General features: G+C 33.5%; 1 protein-coding gene across 1 annotated transcript in view; it reads right to left on the reverse strand.

Moving 5' to 3' along the window:
- LOC110638296 (callose synthase 9) overlaps window positions 1-20819 on the reverse strand; it is a 61850-nt gene that overhangs the window by 15098 nt on the left and 25933 nt on the right. Inside the window, exons 12-36 of the mRNA XM_021788807.2 lie at window positions 20356-20432; window positions 19525-19603; window positions 18310-18432; window positions 17887-17989; window positions 17613-17736; window positions 17318-17507; window positions 17111-17163; window positions 15438-15498; window positions 15281-15365; window positions 14638-14687; window positions 12364-12450; window positions 12011-12096; window positions 11816-11840; window positions 11433-11527; window positions 7463-7544; window positions 7208-7377; window positions 6961-7081; window positions 4816-4913; window positions 4639-4729; window positions 4382-4542; window positions 4163-4272; window positions 3269-3403; window positions 2314-2382; window positions 2056-2233; window positions 1671-1785 (exon numbers count right to left, since the gene is read on the reverse strand). Coding sequence (XP_021644499.1) covers window positions 1671-1785; window positions 2056-2233; window positions 2314-2382; window positions 3269-3403; window positions 4163-4272; window positions 4382-4542; window positions 4639-4729; window positions 4816-4913; window positions 6961-7081; window positions 7208-7377; window positions 7463-7544; window positions 11433-11527; window positions 11816-11840; window positions 12011-12096; window positions 12364-12450; window positions 14638-14687; window positions 15281-15365; window positions 15438-15498; window positions 17111-17163; window positions 17318-17507; window positions 17613-17736; window positions 17887-17989; window positions 18310-18432; window positions 19525-19603; window positions 20356-20432 — 2568 coding nt within the window. The remainder of the gene's footprint in view (window positions 1-1670; window positions 1786-2055; window positions 2234-2313; window positions 2383-3268; window positions 3404-4162; window positions 4273-4381; window positions 4543-4638; window positions 4730-4815; window positions 4914-6960; window positions 7082-7207; window positions 7378-7462; window positions 7545-11432; window positions 11528-11815; window positions 11841-12010; window positions 12097-12363; window positions 12451-14637; window positions 14688-15280; window positions 15366-15437; window positions 15499-17110; window positions 17164-17317; window positions 17508-17612; window positions 17737-17886; window positions 17990-18309; window positions 18433-19524; window positions 19604-20355; window positions 20433-20819) is intronic.

Raw genomic sequence — 20819 nt, forward strand, 5'->3', positions numbered from 1 at the left:
TAAATCTTTCGAAATTATATTAATTATAGGACAAAAGTGCTGATTTCACTTAAACGTCAACTCCGTTGACATGCACTTTAATCTAGGGGCCATGTCTTACAAGGTTAGTTTCAGCAATTTCCAAGTCAAAATCTAATCCTCTATGATCTACCATCTTTGCCGTGGCACATATTTAGCAACAGTAATATAAATGCATATGTATGCTATTTCACGAGGTTGCAAATGAATTCAACTTGCAAAATGCGGTTTTACGATAATACTACCAAACAAACGCCTAGAGGGAACATCTTGCTAAGTCTTCTTGCAAATGAAGTCTAAATATATGAATGGTTCAACAGAAATTCAAAACTATTTTGACATTATATATACCTAGAGTAAAGGGTTTATGACCCAGAAAAACGCAAACCTTTGGATAGACCAACAATTATGGCCAATCCCTTCAATTTTGTCAATTATATACACAAACTTCATGATGTTCATTGTAGCCAAAATTCAAGGAGAATGCACCAATACTCCAAAATTGCTTACGTCCCATATATTGACAAAGATTTCACATAAGTATATTTACAGGGAGGAGTAAAGAGAGATAAAGCAGTGAACAAAATTCAGATTTTCCTTTTTATCTATATTTCCGGGTGATAAACGATAATGAATAATTTAAAATATCACCATTAATTTTTGAATATCTTATACAAATAAACCATATTATATAGTTAGATACTAAAATAGGTTTGGATACAATTGAACAATGTGAAAGTTTATGTATATAACTAACAACTTTAAGAAGATCAGCCATAATTTCAAATTTGACAAAAGGTTTGCAATTTTTTTAGTCAAGAACCCAAATGTAAAATATACAGAACATTTTTAAAACTCAAAGAAGGTTTATGTCATCTTTATTAATTTAGTAGGAACAACAGCAAAAAGGAAGAATACTTTACGTTGAGAAGTTTCCACTTTCTACATAGTTTATGGCCAAGGATGCAGCATGGTCATAATTGAATGCAAAACAAACTGTTGTTGTGCTTTACCTTCAAAATTAGCCTTTCATTTCTTGAAGTGGACGAACATTGTCCCACAATTTAAGTAGTATGGTCAGTTATTGATGCAGACTATATCAAGCTAAAGAAGAGGAGTTTAAAAAAACCTGTCTCTCTTAGAACAATAGTCCTTAACAAGTCCTATTTTTCATGTTTATTCAAATATTAGCTGTTGTTACAAAAATTTATAACTTTTAGGCATCAGGACTATTTTTTAATAGTTCCAATTCCAGGTTCTCCGGAATAGTCAAAAGTCACCATTAGTTTTATGTTTTGGACTCCAAATTTCATTAAGGACTACAAGCTGAAGCACTGGCAGTTTACAATTATTCATAAATGTAGTGCTTTCAAGTTGGTTAATCAATAAAGTTAAACATTACCAGCAACTCTGATTTTAGATCTAGTTTTCAATTCAACCTTAAGCCATGATGCCTAAAGATGTTTAGCTGTAAAGCATAGACACTTCCACATTTTCAACATTTCTAAACTATTTTAACACTTGAAACATTCCAGTAAAACAATAATGCATCTCTCCCCAACAAATAACTGCAGATGAATCCTAAATCTCCTCCGGTTACTTTCAATCATTAACTGAAAAATATTTTTTTCCAAAAATATAAAAGAAATGACCTTGTCTTTTCCATTGATATCAGCCTTCACAAGCTTTGAGTAGAATTCTCTCTGTACTTTACCATCCTTCAGAGTTTCAACTTCATCAATAAAAGCAACACGAAGAGCTTCATTTCTGACAATATAAATGAATGAATCAATATTTAGTATGCAGCATAACAAAATATTTAACTACAAAGAATTCTGGAATATCCAGGCCAGGAGTTAGAAAATTCAATAGAAACGTATTTTTCCCCCTCCAAAAAGGGCGAAAAGTGAAGGAAGAGGGAAGAGGAGGAAAGAGAGGAGGGGACGCGCGGGTTGGGGGGAGGGGGGGGGGGGAAGAAGGGAGAGGGGCGGTGGGGGGTTGGGGGTGGTGTTGTTTGGTTTGGTTGGTATAACTCACCTTTGCATGAGTAATGCAATATCAGCTGCCTCAGGTTTTTGGTCCTCTTTCTGTTTTCCATATATTTGACATGTAACCACATATGTAAACTTCAGATCAGCCTGAGCTCGTGCCTCAGGAGACAAGTCAAAACCTCCAGTATCAGTTGCATCATTACTTGAAATTGCAGATTCCATATCTGATATTGGCAGGTATGCTAGTAAGATCACAGAAAACCCATTGGAAAGAGAGATAAAGATAAACAAATAAAGTCCTAACCCCCAGCGGTTGCTCTTTCCAAGTAGCTTTGAAGCATAAGAGCTTTTCTATAGTACATCATTCCACGAACTGGAAACATAAAGCAATAATTAGAAAAATATCCAACACTTCATATAAACATACAAGAATTTGAACAGTTAAACATCAATGGAAATCTAAAAAAATCACTCTGAAAGAAACCCAGGCGAATTCAAGATGATCATCTTGCAAGCTATACTTTTTTCATGTAACCCAATGGAAACAATGACCAAATCAGTTAAAGTGAGGGCAACAAAATTCGTAGTATTCCTTCAACATTCGGTCCATATCAAACCCCAATTAAACAAGATTAGAGTATCTAAAGAAACCAGAAAACTCAATTACATAGACATTCAAATAAGTAATGGCTGTCACATGTATATTTCCTACAAGTGTAAGACTTGCTAAAATGGAGATTAATTACAAGAAAAGGAAATTACAAATTAATATATATATATATATATATATATATATATATATATATATATATATATATATATATATATATATATATATATATATATATGCTTGTAGATAGCAGTATAAAATTTGCCAACCTACAAACAGCAGCCTGAAAACAGCAGGCATGTAGGCGTAAAGACTAAAGAAGCAGCAATACCTCAATAATGATGACATTAGACTCCTCTAGAAAAGTTGTTGAAGAATAACAATAAGAATAGAAGAATGGAATACCGGAAAACACAAGAATTTGGAACTGATGACCATAGAACATGTATAAAACTAATTTTAAAATATAATAAAATTGGAAACAACCAATAGTTCATTCCATCCACAAAATAATAATAATATGAAATAAAGTATTTGAATGGGTAAAAAAAATTGCAATCCTAAAAATGGGTTAAAAAAAAAAAGGAGAGGGATGAATCACCTTCCCATTAATATGCTTAAGAAAGAGAGAGAGAGAGAGACCATTTACCTGTTCTGGCTAGCGTTTGTCCCCTGTAAGAGGCCCAAAACCGAAGTTCAAGGATATCACTAGGACTATCAAAGAGTTCTGTGTCCATAGCATTTTCATCACGGCCAATTCGAGCAAGAAAGTTCTTCCACTCATCTGAAGTAGAATCCAAATTATGTTCAGACCACAAGCAGGTAGAAGAAGATACAAAATTCACGTTACAATGTCAAATGGCTAAGAATTGTACATATAAAAATGACAATCAAATTTATGGAGACAAGAATTATGCCCCCCTCTTTAATTTTAATTTGCAGTTATTAAAACTGATAGGTTTTCAAAATGACATAGGAACTTCTTACTAACTTTACTACTACCTTTAAAAATATGGAGAAATTTATATAAACAGCTACCGTGGCATTAATGCTTAGTCGGGTTGTGTTGAGTAAATGTTATATGGTAGTGAGTGACTATATACATAAAGAAACAAAAATTGTAAAGCCATAAATATCATAAAGATTGTAAAGCTTAACGTCAATCCCAATGCTAACAATAATTACAACAAAGATGGAAAACCACAATAAAAGTCAAGTTGAAATCACCAATTTTATGAAAGTGGAAAAACAATTTACAAGAAATACCGTCTATGGTCCAAAGATAATTACACAAATGTACCAACCAACCACAGCTCAGATCAGGATTGCAGATGATAAAGAAAGAAACAAGAGATAAAGAAATCATCAGTGCAAGCTAGGCAACTTTCTCAATAACCTTCCAAGCTAAGGATGAGTAATCATAATTATCATGTGAGAAAACACATAATTATAGCAAAAAATTGACACAAGATCCATAAAAATCCAATAAACTGCACCATTAAACACAGATCAAAGCATACACAAAAGACCAGCCACAAAGTACCTGGAAATATTTTCTGGAGGTAAAACAAAATTGATATTCCATCCTCATTTTTCTTTTGAAGTTCAGCCATGCTATAAAGAACAATCTCCGAATAGTAAGGAGTAAACACACTGAAAATCCAAATAGAAATGGATGAGAAAACTAAACACATTGCATATTTCCACTTGCTGAGACTGAAGTCTCAGCAAACAATCAAATCCACTAAAAAAATGTATTAACCTGAAAGACAGCATTTCACGGACTGGCTTTGCCTCAGGCATACCCATAAAAAGGGAATTTGTAAAGAATTCTAGCCTACGTCTCGCTTCAATATTTTTGGGAATATTTGAAGCAGATTCTTTGATGGTTAAAAGTGCATGCAATCTTCTGATCTGTGTTTTCTGCACATCTTCGGAACTTAGTAGGTCTCTCATAGAAGTGAGAAAATAAGTTACCATTACTAAGACTGAAAAATAGAAAATTCAGCAATAACAAACCAATTCATTGTTTCTAGGCCACTTCAAGTCTGTAAACAAACGGCCTTGAGACCATGCTTCGGACAGTACATTCCACGTCTCACAGTGCTCCCTGCATTAATTTTAAATGAAATATTTGAGCAGAAAATGTAACAAAGTGGTCAAACTCAGAAGCAAGCACAAGAAAATTTAGCAGACCTCATGATGACAGAAAGGAAATCAGATCGCACAACATCATAAAGATCTTGAACAGCTTTAATTGCACCTTTTTGCAGTTCTGGTGTCTCAGATCCTTTCTGAAGATAAGACAATTGAAACACAATGGAAAGAAGTAACTGTCAGAAGTTTCTGCATTTTTAACTAAATAAATTGCATAATGGGGCAAGTGTTTGATTTTTTATTTTTTTTTTCCCTTTGCGAAATGGAAGAGAAGCAAAATTATGCATGATGGTTTTACTGCTACACAAAAAAATATAACTAATTTGGTCATGCAGTCACTTTATTTTGGATTTATTGAACATTTTAATAGTTTTGATGTTTTATCATACTTCATTCTATTTCACATTTCCAATATTCTTGGTTTAACCATTCTCCACTCCCTGGTCTCATTGAAAGGTATTATCTTGGAATCTACAGTTTTCTAGGCCAGCCCTCACTTCTTTTTATTATTTTTTTTTTTTTTGAAAGCTTTCCCTCTCTTAAACTGAAATGGCAAAATGGATTGGTTAACTAGTCACTGGATGCTCTAAAGGTTAACATTTGGTGCCCAATTCTCGGTGATGTGAGCAAAATAAGGGGACCCATCAAAACTTGACGATACAAGAAAAGAATTCATTAATAGTATAAGGATACCACAGTAATTCATGAATAGAATGGCATGGAATTGACACAATAATGGGTTCAAGTCGGTTTTCCATCTTTGCATCTAGTTAAGGATAATAAGACAACATTTGACAAGAAAGACTATATAGTTAAAGGTAGAAGAGGTCTGGCTGCAAATTGTTTAAATAAACTTTGCCATTTAATTCAATAATTCAGGCACCTAATATTTGACTAAATAAGCCTTTGAACCAATAAAATCTTAACAGATGGATTTAAGTACCCCATCTCTCATAAACATCAACTAAAATTAGTAATTTTGAAGCGATAGGGACTAAACTATATATTATGACAAAAATCAAAGGATTCTTGGTGGATGTATGTGGTGGGAATGCAAGGGGAGTTTCACCAGGTTAGAATGAATAATTATGGATTTAGATATGCGTTTGAGATTCAAGTTCTAAACCAGCAGTACAACAGCTAATTAATTGTTATGAAGCAATTATCCAGGCTATTGTTATCCTGTTCTAAACCAGCATTACAGTCCCCGTAGATTATAGGTTCAGTATAAGTATGGGGCAAAAAATTGCAGTGTATTCCAACCTAAACTTAAATTTTACAATCCCATTATTTCTTGTTGCTTCTAGCAGTATATGTTTGCAAATATTTCAATGGACACAGTTCATTCATCAAGGTTTAGGACAGGCGCAAACTAACTGATATTACAAACTTATCAGTACGGATTATTAAGAACCACAAATATATTTAGCACTGAAATAGAGGTCCAAAGCACGTGATGCCTAACACTGGTCCAATCTCCAAACAGATCAAGAACATTCAAGAATCATAATATTTTGACAACTATCAAGGACCAATATAAAAGACACTCCAGTGATAGCATTTCAAATATTAACCAAAACAACAAACCATCCACCAAATGAGTTATAAATTTTACTTACAATGTGCACCTTCAAATATCATTTACCGTGCTTGAATTCAGGTTTGCACAATGGGGCCGTCCTTGCTAAGTTTCAGGCTCAAATGTTTCAAAATATACAAGTACACACCATGTAGCGATGCTTCCATTCTCATTATAAAATCCAAAATACCAATCCAGTGGGATCACAATATTATACTTCACACTAGAGATGGCAATTAAACAAAGTATGAACCAATTCTCAACCAGAACAGAGTGTTTGCATCAGCGACATGGAGGAACTAACCAACACCCATGAAAAAGTAGGAGGCTTAGAAAAAGAACAAAATGAGAAAGGGAAGTAATAGCAAATGGATACTAAGCTTTTTTTCTTTTTCTTTTCACTAATAGATTTTGTTGACCAATTATTTTTAATTTGTTTCCTTTTCTTTAATTTCGTGAACACCATTGCATGTGCCTTGCGTACTTTGCACCCCCCCTCTTCAACAAATTTGCTTGCTTACTGAGAAGACAGATACATTTAACGATAGAAAAAGGAATTTCCGTTGTAACCTTCAATAAAAACCAAAAGTAGAACCAAGACATACCAGAATTCCCATTAATGCGGTTACTCGAGAAATAACTAGGTGCAGTTTATTTAGCTGAAAATCATCTTGAATACTCCTCTTTTCAATACTTGCTTGAATGTCTCCATAAACCCTTTCAACCCTGAGGTGGAGGCATAAGAAGAATGCAAATTGTTTTTCTCATTATTTCTATGAATAAAATTTGTAATACAAACAAAATGTACATGTGAGATAATTCACAATATCTCCATACTTTATGGAAACCTACCACATCTTGCCTTCACCTTCCAATATTTCTGTTAGAATAAATTCAAGAGCATGGTATGATTCTTCAACCGCATACTTCATATAGTCATCCCTAGAAATCCTTTCCCACAGTTCATCTTGTGACTCTCTGCTCTGAGTAATCTCTACAGCAATATCCTTAGCCAAAAATATCTACATAATATATATATAAAATAAATAAGTCCAAGCTTACATTATGAAATATTGTTGGAGACAATGATTTGCAGATATTACAAACCTTGCTGGCAAGAAGAAAAAGAGGCCACTGTACCAAGGGCAGATTTCCAGAATTTTTTGGCATCAAAAGCAACTCCATTTCTCTGCAACGGCAAAGGAAATGGCAGGCATCATCTAAATGTAGAGGAAAACTGAATTGCTAAAAAGTAAATAGCAAAATTTAGATTTGACAAAATAGCACATGCTTTGCTTTGGGAACAAATTTCATTTAGAAGTGTCAAGGCAACACCCATCCAAAACACACCAGATGCACATGAAATTCCACTGTAGAAAGACAATACAGCAAAAAAGAAAAAGTATAAATCTATATAAGAGAGAAGTGATAAGTGTCCATCCACTATTCAAAATTGCCACTTGTAGCTATACAACCTTTTCTTAACTAAGACGTTGCCAAGATGAAAAGCTTGTGACGATTTTATGTCCATATATCCAATCCGAACAGCTTATGAAGATTTTATCGTGAAGTATAATTTAACTTCCTTTTATCTTCAAAATGAGGCATGGGATCTTTCATGGAAAATATCTTGTGTCCAATTTTTTTTTTTTTAACTAGCATTCTCTCTTATAAATTGAATATTTTCTCCTCTATGATTCTAACACTAAAAAACTATTGATATTTATCCTTTGCATTTGGAATACAACGAAAGAAAAAAAAATAATTGTAATTTTCTTTTTCCATGAAGCCTCATCCTGATTGGAATAAAGTTAAAGATGCCCCACAACAAAATAGATTGAAAGCTTAGACAAGTAGGGCTAATCATTCGGTTTAAACTGAACTGAACTGAACCGAATCATCAAAACCAAACCAACCGAATTACTATATTTTAGAAACCGAACTGAATCGAAATGAATGAAAAACCAAATCGAACCAAACCACTCTATTTTAGTTCAGTTCGATTTGAACCAATCGGTTTTCGAGTTTTGATGGTTTTTTAATTTAGACTTGATTTTCAAGTTATTTGGTCTAATTTTGACCTTGATTTGAGCCTAATAACCATTGATCAATGAAATTAAATAATTTTTATATATAAAATTCCATATAATTCATAAATTACCTATAAAAATAAATCAATTTTAAAATCAATAAAGCAATTCGGTTCGGTTCTGTAATGGCCCGGCCCACTAGTGATATTGTCTGCTCTGGGCCGAAGCCCTCACGGTTTTAAAACGCGTCACTAGGGATTACGAACCACCAACTTATAAACCCAGCATCTCTCCCGTGTTTTGCCTATGTGGGATTTGCCTAGGTGTTACAATCCACCCCCCTTATGGACACAGCGCCCTCGCTGAGGTTTACCCCACCATCGTTCAAGGTTGCACGCGGAGCGACTCTGATACCAAATTGTAATGGCCTGGCTCACTAGTGATATTGTCCACTCTGGGCCGAAGCCCTCATGGTTTTAAAACGCGTCACTAGGGATTACGAACCACCAACTTATAAACCCAGCATCTCTCCCGTGTTTTGCCGATGTGGGATTTGCCTAGGGTGTTACAGGTTCAGTTCAAACGATTTTTTTTTTCTCCAAAATCGAACCGAAATAACCGAAATTCTTAAAATGTAAAAACCGAACAGAACTGAATTATCTTAAAAACCGAATCGAATTACCAAATTAAGGCGATTCAGTTCGGTTTATTCGCTTCAAACATTGCCAGGGAAGGCCATAAAAAATTTCTACTTTCTATAGAATCTCCACTCATGAAGCACAATGCTCTCAGAATTTTTGCAACCATGTAAATTTTGTTTCTAAGTATATTAGTTTTCCAAAAACCTAAATAATCCACAACAATCTTGTCACTTAATCTCCTTAGTTCCTTTCAACTCTATTGCATACAAAATAGATGAGCACTGGACTTAAAATAAAATACCAGGTATTTTATGCTTTTCAAGAGCATAAAAAAACAAAGGCTATTGCAGTACATCACTAAGTCTGCAATTATAAAAAAAATAAAAAATAAAATATCACATAAGAGAAATGCTCTTTAAGAACAAAGAATTTGCCTGCATAGCTACTGACTGGGGGGAAAATATATTCAAAGGTATCCAAATGCAGCGCCATTAACTTATCAGTTTTACTTGCATATCTTTAATAAATTCTTTTAGCAGGACAGCTTTAGTAAGGGAAGGAGGGGAAAAACACAAAGGCCAACTCCTTTCTCTAAATAAATGGAAATGTATTTTTGATATGGATGAAATTAGTGAGCAATTCTTGGGAGAATGGGAGAAACAGCAAGGGATGAAGTAAAGGAAGAAAGCGGGGTAAAAATAGGGGCAAATGCAAGGCATTCCATTAGGGGCAGCAAGGTAGCACAGAGCAGTACAAGCCCCGGGCGTGTACCAGGTCCCAGCCACATGGCACATGCCCAGGGCGTGTGGTGTTCAGTCCAGCAGTGTGCAGATGAGTTTTTCTTTTTTTTTTTTCCCCCTCAATTTTGTTTCCAACAGTCCAATTTCATCAAGGACTACCAGTTTTACCAAGAGACAGCCATGGAAATTATTTTAGATGTTAGTTAGGAGCTCTCCTACTCCAAATAAGATTTATTTAGTTTACCTATTCTATCTAGGATTTGGTTTTTCCCTAATTAGATTAGATTTCCCTATGTATTTAGGTTTATTTAAACTTCCTAATTAATAGTTTCCTATTCCTATTGTGTCTAGGGGTCATAAAACTCTATAAATAATTCTAATATCTGTGCATTTCAGTTTCAGTTTTCAATCAATAAAAATCCAGCAGAGAATCCCTCAATTTTCACTCTTGCGGGTGGAGTGTGTTCTTTATTTGAGCTACGCTGCATCAATTTTTATTTTCATTCTGATAGCTGTTCATCAAGCGATAAACTAATATTGTTTATCTAAAATAAAGGGAAAAAAAAAACAAAAAACAAAAAACAAAACAAAAGTATATAACACCAGGTGAACCCTAGTTCACAACATAAAATATAAGGGTGACCCAGTGCATTAAGCATCCAACACTTATGGAGATGTGGAAGAGATCAGTGATGAATTTTTTAAGAAATGGGAGAAGAAACAAGGGAAACAAAGGAAACAGAATCAAAAGTGCAGAAAAGAGGATGGAAACCAGATTTTCACATGCCACAGGGCATGTGCCAAAAGGCCCTCACACACCCCATGGTGTGTGACAAACGCGGGCAGCAGTCAGACAACACTGACACGCCCTAAGGCAAGTGATAGAAGTAGACACGCCCATGGGCGTGTGACCCACTGTCCCAGTAGCGTTCATCCACGTTTTTCGGCCCAATCAAACCTCCAAAGCAGTCCTATTTCAGATATACTTCTATTTCAGTAAGATACTACTTCAGATTCATTTTTTTAGTGTTTTCTATTTTATTTAGGAGTAATTCTACTTTCCTACTTCGACTAGGATCAGCTAATTTCCTATTTTATCTAGATTTTCCACAAGTATTTAGGTTCATTTAAACTTCCTTAATAATAGTTTTATATTCCTATTACTTTTAGGGAACTTGAAACTCTACATAAACCTAAAACGTATGTACTTTAGTTTTAGTTTTCCATTTAATAAAAATCCAGCAGAGAATTTCCTCACTATTTTCACCCTCTGTGTGTGGAGTATGTTCTATTGTTAAGCTACATTGTGTCATGTGGGCTCTGGGAAGGGTTGATGCATGCAGCCATGGCCCTGCTTTTGCAGAGAAGCTGTTTAAGTGGCTTGAACCCTCCAGGTTCCAAAAAGAGTAGCTTTACCATTACACCAAAGCCACCCCCTAACATAAAATATAATTTACTTACTTTATTTCTAACAGCTATTCTTAAAGAATTTAACCAAAATGTTTTAAATTTTAAGCCTGTGCCAAAAAAATATATGCACAAAGCTAAGTTCAGCCATAATCAATAACAAAAAAGAATCATTTTAAGCAGCCACAATATAGTTCACACGTAAAGCATGTGCAGTAGACTAGTAACATGTATAGAAATCACCACATCCAGTACTCACTGATAAGTAATATAATCTTCTTCCCTAAGATTCTTTATAATCTCATTCCAAAAGGGAGAGAATCGAGCAGCATCAATCTTCCTGTTCTCCAAAACCTTCAAACCCCAAGTACAAAATAAGCAAAAACCATTATTCCACTATATTTTAGAACCACAATAATATCAAGAACAAAATTTTATAAAAATGCCTAAAGTAAGTGTATCTCCCATAAAAGAAATTTCCAGAATTGAAGGACACAAGACAAACCATCGAACTTCTACAAATTAATCAATAAATAAATAAAACAAAAAGCATTGCAGGAACTTCAGCAACTCCAGAAAGGGGTGTCAACATACTATTCACTAGCAGAAGAGCTTAAAAATATAAATTTTACATCAACTTACATCACTAGAAGCGCTTCCAGATATCCTGCAAAAAGGAAATTGTTGTCAAATGCAAGTAATAACTAAAATATAATGACAATATGGCAGATTATGTTAGGATGTAGGAAAAAAAATAGTAATGATCATGATATTGATGTTTATGAGTAAGAAAAAGAGGGAATAAATAAAAGAAAGAGAGAATAAATAAAATCCTGCCTGTCGCGAAGTGGAATATGAAGAGTATTCATAAAAGCCCCAGGAAACTCCTCAAACAGTCGGTGAACAGCTTCCAAAGATCTAATCTGAAATTATGATGTAAAAGTGGGTCATCGTACAGAAACTCAGCCAGTAAATCAAATGAAAACAAAAGGGAACACAGAGAGAGAGAGGGAGAGAGAAGGAGAGAATTAAAGATGTATTGGCCATTGACACATAATAATAAGTACATAATATTACAAAAGCACAAACCAAAAACTGCAGGGAAGAAGAAGACCAACGAGATGAAATGAAAAAAAAAAAAAAGGAGCTACACAATAATAGCATGACAGAAATGAATTAAAATAACTTACTTCCCCAAGACGGTCTCTTGCTCCAAGCAAGAATCCATAAATGGCAGATATAACAGTGTAGAAGATATGAATATCCAAAAGATAGATCTGTGGAATACAGAGGGAGTAACAAAATCGAATTCTGTATGTTAGCTATCAAAATGAGAAATATATGACTACATGCAATAAGTCATCTACCGGTTATTCAACCCACTCTCTACTTGATTTACTTATTTATTTATTGTTTTATGTAATTGTTTATGTGTGAAAACATTTCCACAGCACTATAATATAATTAGAGCCAATTACCCTTGCATGTTACTGTTATTTACAACTCCTTCCCTTTCATCCCCTTTGGCAACCCCCACACCCCCCCCCCCCCCCCCCAAAACTTCTCTCTCTCTCTCTCTCTCTCTCTCTCTCTCTCTCAATCTGATGGCACCATTCCTCTCTTTATCTGCAATCCTATGACATCATCTCTCACAACATTTTTGGCCTTCCACACAGCACATATGTCCTCTCCACATACGTTTTCAGTAGAGGCCATCACTATTTCTTAACTATAAGTTCCTGCATTTTTGGCAGTTGTTCCTCCCACTTCCACCACTTTGGGAGATACAACAGTTACAAAACCATTTTTGTAACACAGAAATTCAAAAGATTGACCTCAATATCAGATCTTATTAAGCATATTAGCTCTCATTGGCCACAACATAATCAATCATGTTTGTGATTCGAAAACCTCGAATTGAAAACAATACACAAAATCATCATTTAAAACTTGAAAGAGCCTGAAGATTCATTTTATTTTTAAGACGAAATTTCTAAATCAAATTGTCGATTCCTTCACACACATAATAATAATAACTTAAAACATACTCTCCAATCTAAAAAGGACAACAACACCAACCCCCCCCGCCCCCCCTCTCCGCCAAACTGCCAATAACAAAAAAATTAGAATTGTAGTGGAAGGGAAATATTTAAGAGATAATAATACCGTTGATTCTTTGCTTTCCCAGTTTCACTATAATTCAATGTTGTATTTATTTATTTATTTTTTTCGTGCACTCAACTGTTGAAATAGAGAAACACATTTTAATTATATGCATCTGGCGATATTCATTTGCCATGATACTAATAGACCATTAGGTTCAAAGTTCAAACTCCAGGTTTTTTTCACAAGTTTTTGGTTCCATGTGGAATCAGATTTTGATACCCTATTGCTTGGTATTATGAGTACTGGAATATGAATCTACACAATTACAAAATTGTCATAATAATTCAAATGTAAAATATATAAATACATAAATATAAGATAATTTTCTATGTCATTTAATATTTGAATCCTGGATCATCACATTTGTTTGTATTGCAGAAGATAAGAAAGATACTGCAACAAGTATTATATTATAGTCTGTTAGCAATAGCATGCATCCAAAAGTAAAGCCATTTCTGAATTGGGAAACAGCAGAACTCTTTTTAAGGTGCTACAAGGAACAATGGTAAAGGATATAGCAAAAGTTTTAATGAGTTGGCAAAACACTGGCAATTAAATTTCTTCTCATTTCATCTTTGAATTAACTAATGGGGAAGACACTAGCGCATTCCCCTTGGATATATGTCTTGGTGCAGCAGCTTTTTGAAATATTTATGATATCTAAAGAAGGTTAAATTTATTTATCAAGAGAAGACAACAAATCAGTCTATCATTGCATAACAAAAGGCCACTCGATAAGGATCACTGAATAAAAATTTCATATATTGTTTGAGAATTGGTTATCCTCACACCGGTATGGCCTAATTCAAAAGCAGCTAGGAAGTTTTGATGATTAAAGGAGAGGTTGCTTCAACCTTGAAAAACTGTAACATACATTTGATGTAGGGTATTTGGAATGAGACAAAAACAACTTACGACTTTTTGAGGGATCAAGCCACCATCTATTAAGCTTAAATTAGACCTCATCAATCTATTATCTACTCTTAAATTTTCCAATTGTTCCTTAGAATTTACTAATTACAATATATATATATAGTATCGAAGCTACATGAATGACCCCATGGTTCCATTTTCCTTTTTAACAAATTTAGAAAATGTAAGATTTACTGATATAAATTGTCCAAATTTCAGATTTAATCATTGAAAGGAAAAACAGGGTAGAAGAAAACACCACAATTAGGGCTAAATACAAGATTATAGAGGTTAATGCAACTAAGAAGGGTGAAACAAACGTGGGTAGGGGTTTGGAAAATTCTTCAGCTAACAAAAATGAAGATCAGCATAAAAATGTTACTTACACAGATAACTGGAGCCCATAAACTTGCAACTGTCAAGGCATTATGATTATCTGCAAGCACACATCATGAAATTCACAAACAAGTACAAATATGATAATAAACATTAAAATATAACATTACACAATATTGCAGACGATGCAACTATCTATGACACAAAAATTGGAATTTAATTATTAGGTGGAAAAGTCCCAGAAACTGTTTCAAACCTATTCTCAATGACAAAAATGATGTTATTTTAGTTGAAGTCCACAAATCAATAACTGGCCACATTAAACCATTAACCATCTACAATTTAGTGCCGTTACAAAAAATATGACATCCAATGATAACAAGGTTGTTCACATAGCGCCTCACATTAGAAAATTAAGGAAGCAATACATTAACTATCCAGAAAATCACCCTCAAGTATCACCAATTGGTAATAACAACCTTCAACCCACAGAATTAAAAAGGAAAACATTAAACACCTTTGAGACACCATCTGTTCAAAATTCAACATGGGAAGAAATTAACATCACTAGTTTTATGCAACTTAAAATACTAAATGTAGCACCAAAAAAGAAGTTCATAATGGTAATGAAAAAAAATTCAAATTTAAGAACATAAGCACCATGTATGGGTAAAATTTATAAAATAACATTACTTTTAGATACAAGATCATGCCACGAATACACTAGATTATCCGTCATCCCCACAATAATCTGTGTTGGTTCCACCAATGGCTTGATCTGAAAAAAACAATCCACATGAGATTCAGAAAACAAGACCAAAAACAAAACTGCTGAAATACAGTCACTCACCAGGAGAAAGTATGCAAATGCGAACTTAGCACTCAAAACAATAAGCCAGAACAACATATACCTGCACAACAATTGCAGTATCAATGTATATGAAGAGAGATAAAATAAATACATAAGATAAGTAACATTGCCATTCTATTCTACATTCATAAGAAATGCCTGTCCACAATTGGATTTCCACATTCTCATCGACGAGAGAAGGAAGATAATATTTCTCAAGATTTCATTGGAGCCACAGTTTTAAAGGCTTAACGACCTCAAAAAGCCTGGTTGCACTGCTTTTCTCATTTTTCCCAAATTTTTTATGTTTATCAATTTTAGCCAAATCTATAAAAATTGTAACAATTATATGAAATTTAGTATGGAGAAAAAAAAAGGTGCGTGTGTGTATATATATATATATATATATATCAATTTTTCCAGTAACTGATAAGTAAATATATTAATTTTTAGAAAATAAAAAAAATATTAAGAAAATAATATGCGTGATCAGTATCAGTAACAGAAATCGAATTTCTTCTGCTGATTGAGGTAGATTTATAGGTTTTACATGTACATTTCAGTTCTCGCTAACCAAATTGGCTAAAATTGTTACAAATGTTATTGGTTAAGCTAAAATTGATAAAATTAAAAGAATTGGACAAAATTGGGAAAACTTGTGAAGTTCAAGCTTTCTTTGATAATTAAGTTAATTTTAGACAATAGATACAATGCAACAAGGTCAAGGTGTCTCAATATCAAGCATTATCCACTGATGTACGATGGTATTGCCAACAATACCAAGAACTTTTTCAAGAAATCAGCAACATCGCTCAAATTTGTGGCTTAAAAAATATTATACACAACTTATAAATTACAACTACTTCGAATTTTTTTAAATAACTATTGATGAGAAGAAATCGTAATTTCTACATAAAATTGACATGCTAAATTATTAGACAATATCTTATAAAAGGTTTCTTTTTGGCATAGGAATAATAATACTTAAAATTGATTATCTAGCACAATTAAAATTAACAAATTTAAACAAAAAAAAAAAGGGATTCATTTTTAAATTATTTGATTCAAAAACCAACCTTTCATATGAATTGCTAGTAACCACTTTTTTCCATAAATGAGATAGTAGGTTAAAAGCTTAAGAGGAAGACCATTAGAAACTAGGGCTTTAAAGGAATTGGGAAAAAAAAAAAAAAAAAAAACCAATTGGGCCTAAAGGGTTAGGATATACATGTTTCATAAATAAAATAAAAAACTGAGAAAAGTATGAGTCTCCAGCTACTAACCCATCCACATATGCCTCTCTCTCTCCCACCTCTTCTTCCTATCTCTCTCTCTCTCTCCCCTCAACTACAGCCATTTCAGCCAATACACAAATCAGCAGGTCAAACTGATACAAGTATGAATTCATATTAGCTATACCAAAGCAGGAATGAGAATACTAAAATCCTGTAATTCCATTGTGTAAGAGATAATATTTAATACCCCCACTTTGAACAATTTGGCATTCCTACTTTCCTAGAGACCTTGTACTGTCAAGAAACTAAAGACAAGTTTTCCTATTGTCCCTTTCACCATATGGTTCTTTCTTGAATCTCTTTTTTTTTTTTTTTTTTTTTTTGGCTCAAACAAAAAATAAAGGATAGAAAAACAAGAGATACAGAGAGAGAGATTACTTCAAAAAATCACTGGTCCTTTCATACATGCCACGCCCAACATAGTACCGTTCCTTCAAAGAACAAAGTAATCAAGCTTGAAAAAAATGCATCCAAGTACACAATAAATAAGCATATATATAAAGCCAAGCCAGATGGCCAGATATTCAAAGAATTGGAAGAATGCAAGCATTACAAGGAATAAGGAAATAGAAAGAAATGAAAAACCTGACGCATCCACTTTAAGAAGCGAATTATAGGCCAATGATCACACTGATTAGTCAAGTGATGGCAAGCAGGTATGCGCATGAGGAAACTAATAAAAAATTGGATCCCAGCATAGATGCCTATAATAATTACATACAATCTGAAAATGACCGGATTTGAATTTTGTTTACTTTCTTCCTGAAGAGCTTTCCTGTATTTTAGCAAATAACAAGAAAGAAAGGTAACTTATAATTCATTTAAATCAGTCAAACATAAAATAAGTTATAAGGAATAATAATGTTGTGAAAGAACATACACATAAAGGAAGCATATGAAGATTGAAGCACTACAAAACCAAACAAAACGCAGAAAAATTCGAGAAACAGCTACACGCCGCGTTGTATAATAAGCGCCATACATCATGATAACATCTAATATACCTATAACAAGAAGTTAGGAATTTCAGCAATTAAACAAAATTAGTTACCAGCATGCAATAACATCACATATTAGTTGTCCATAACATGTCACAGCCATAAGAAATTAACACAATATAACAGAATAGAGTAACATCATTTAGGGGACCATACTCTCAAAAAACTTCATCACTACAAATGTTGGACCAAGACTCAGAACTTCCCGTAGGGTCTTGGAGTTGAAATTTTCTCCATTGAAAGCAAAGATGGTGAGTCCCTGGAAACAGAGAGAAATATATGAAGCCCACAAGAACATTGAGCTGAGACAGTAGCGAACGAGATGATAAAAGTATTGGTATGAAAAGATTTAATAGTGAATAAGACCTAATGCTTAGACTCAAATGGATTGGTATCAAAAGAGATGAGAGCATATGCATCTGGAGCAAAGCATCAGTGATATATAGCAAGTGATAAAGACAGCCAAAAGCTTCTCAAGTGCAGAAAAGGAAGGAGACAAACTGGGCATGATACTGAAAGCTCTTCAAGATCAAAACAAAAGCATATAATTTTCGAAGTCTTTGAATTCAACAAGCAAACCTGAAACATCATAACAAGAAATATCCACAGACGATGGAAACTATGGTAAAGATGAAGAAATGTCCGGTGCTCAACAAATGAAGTTTTCCCTCGACGTTGACTTCCAGCAGTTCTAAGCAGATACTACAAAATCAAAAGAAAGCACATGGTTTACAACATAAAAAACATGCAAAGCAACAAAGAAACAAAAGACCAAAGTAATTAATGAAAAACAAAACCACAACCTAAACAAACCACAATATTTTTCAGGCTGTTATTGAGCATGTAAGACAAGGAAAATCACATAGTTACCTCATAAGGAGTTAGTTGCACCCATGAGTGATATAAATACTACCATTGCTTTAACTTTACTTTTTTGTCATTAAGCCTTAATTATTTTCATGGTTGTACTTCAACTTCATGTGTTACTACAATTAATATTATTATTTTTAAATTCTCATAATTGTCTTTCCATTGTTTAGGTAATATATGCAATAGTTTTCATATTTATTCTAAAATTACAGAAATGTAAGACAAAACACAGTTTCTAGAAACCAAACAACATATAATCATAAACAGTTTTCAAAAAATTAAAACAGAAAAACTGTGAACATACCAAAATGCACCCTTAGCTTTCAACTTTTTAAAAATATATTAGCCTCCTAGGACAAAAGTACAAGCATTATCTACCTCAACTCAACTCAACTAAGCCTTTATCCCAAAAATTTGGGATCGGCTATATAGATTCTCTTTCTCCACTCTAAACGACTAAAAAAGTTATCATTTCCAAATCTACCTACGGTTTGTGGTGGTGGAGGAACTAGATCAAAAAAGCAAAAAAGGAAAAAAAAAAAAAAAAAAAAAAAAAAGAGAGAGAGAGAGAGAGAGAACATGCCCAAAACAAACACATACGGTCTAAAAGGCATTCAAGACACAATATCACCTTTTTATTTCAACCAACAAAACAAGAACTCTTCAATCAGAAAGTTTGCATTATAGTTTATACTTTATTGATAAAATCAATATATCCAACTCCAATACAATCCACAAAACTAAACACTTTTTTTCCTCATTTATAACAAACCCCTAAATCTTTTGGAAACTTTTTATAAGCATTATCATGGGCTAATAATGCACCTAGCCCATGCATGTAACCAAAAAATTAAGATCGAGAGAAACCACTGACACAGAATTCAAAAATCAAACAAAGAAATTAGCAGTGGAAAAGTTGTGAACCTTTGCCCTTGGTTTTGGTTTTTGAAAAAAGGATGAATTCCTGCGCCATGGCCAACTAAGTTCGAAGCAGTGAAGCGACCTGGACAATTGAAACAGGAAGAGAAAAAGTCACCAAAAGGAGAGGAAAAAGAAGAAGAAACTTCTATATTGGTCAAAGAGCATTTAGGGATTAACTTTTGAGGAATGTTCATTTTATTACCATAGAAGTATTTTGGAATATACACATAATTTAATTTGATTGTTTGGAAGAACAAAATGTAACATGGTGAAGTTCGATACAATTATTATTCCACCAATAAGCCATCACTGAAATTTAAGACAAAAAAGTGTGAAAAGTTTTTAAATTTTGAAACTGGAACACTTAAAGTACAGTTGATTCGCGGACAAACTACACCACAGCAGCAACATACAAAATATCTATGAATCATATAATATTTCCATTATATATATTAATTCCATTTGCCTACACCAAGAACATTGCATTAAACCAATGAAAAAGAGACAAAAAAAAAGGGTGGCACAGTGCTCTAAGCAATAAGCATCCCACATTTGTGTATTAAAAATACACAGTTTGAATTTCAAATTTTAAATTTCAACCAATGCAAAACTGTCTTTTTCGCAAAGTGCTAATTTCCCTTTGGCTTGGCATAATGCTATTGGTTTAGGCAACAATTTTCCTACGTATATAACATATTGAAATCAAAGGTCCTCAATTCATATCACAGCAACTAATTTTTGTTCCAAACACCTGAATCGGCATAAAATGAAATTTAAAATTTGTTTGATTCGGAATGGAATTTTACAAAATAAACCGTGTTACAGAAATCATACCAAAAATACTCATTAAAATCATCATAATTTCTCCAAGCAGAATGAGGAGCTCGCCCGTTCTCATTATTTCCCGCTTCCTACAAATATCAGAAAAGTCAAATATTAAGCAAATCTCAATGCATATGTAAGATAAAATCACCAATAATTTGCATTATTAACAGCATAATGACTCACCCACCTAGGGTAATTTTCATCCAACGTCCCCGACTCAGGGTTTGTTTCAATTCATTCCCTCAACTTTAATTTGTATCAAAAAAATCCCTCAACTTCAATTACAGTAACACAAAAGTCCCTATAACCTAATATCACAAGTTGCCAACAAAACTGTTACATATCAGCCTGCACACTTACTAAAACAGAAGAATAGGGAGAGAGAGATAGAAATAGATGAGAAAAGAATAGAAGTGGATGAGAAAAGAGAAAAGAGTAGATGAGAAAAGAAAGAGAATATTTCAGAGATGAGA

The sequence above is a fragment of the Hevea brasiliensis genome, chromosome 15, assembly GCF_030052815.1.
Source record: "Hevea brasiliensis isolate MT/VB/25A 57/8 chromosome 15, ASM3005281v1, whole genome shotgun sequence".
Classification (NCBI taxonomy): domain Eukaryota; kingdom Viridiplantae; phylum Streptophyta; class Magnoliopsida; order Malpighiales; family Euphorbiaceae; genus Hevea; species Hevea brasiliensis.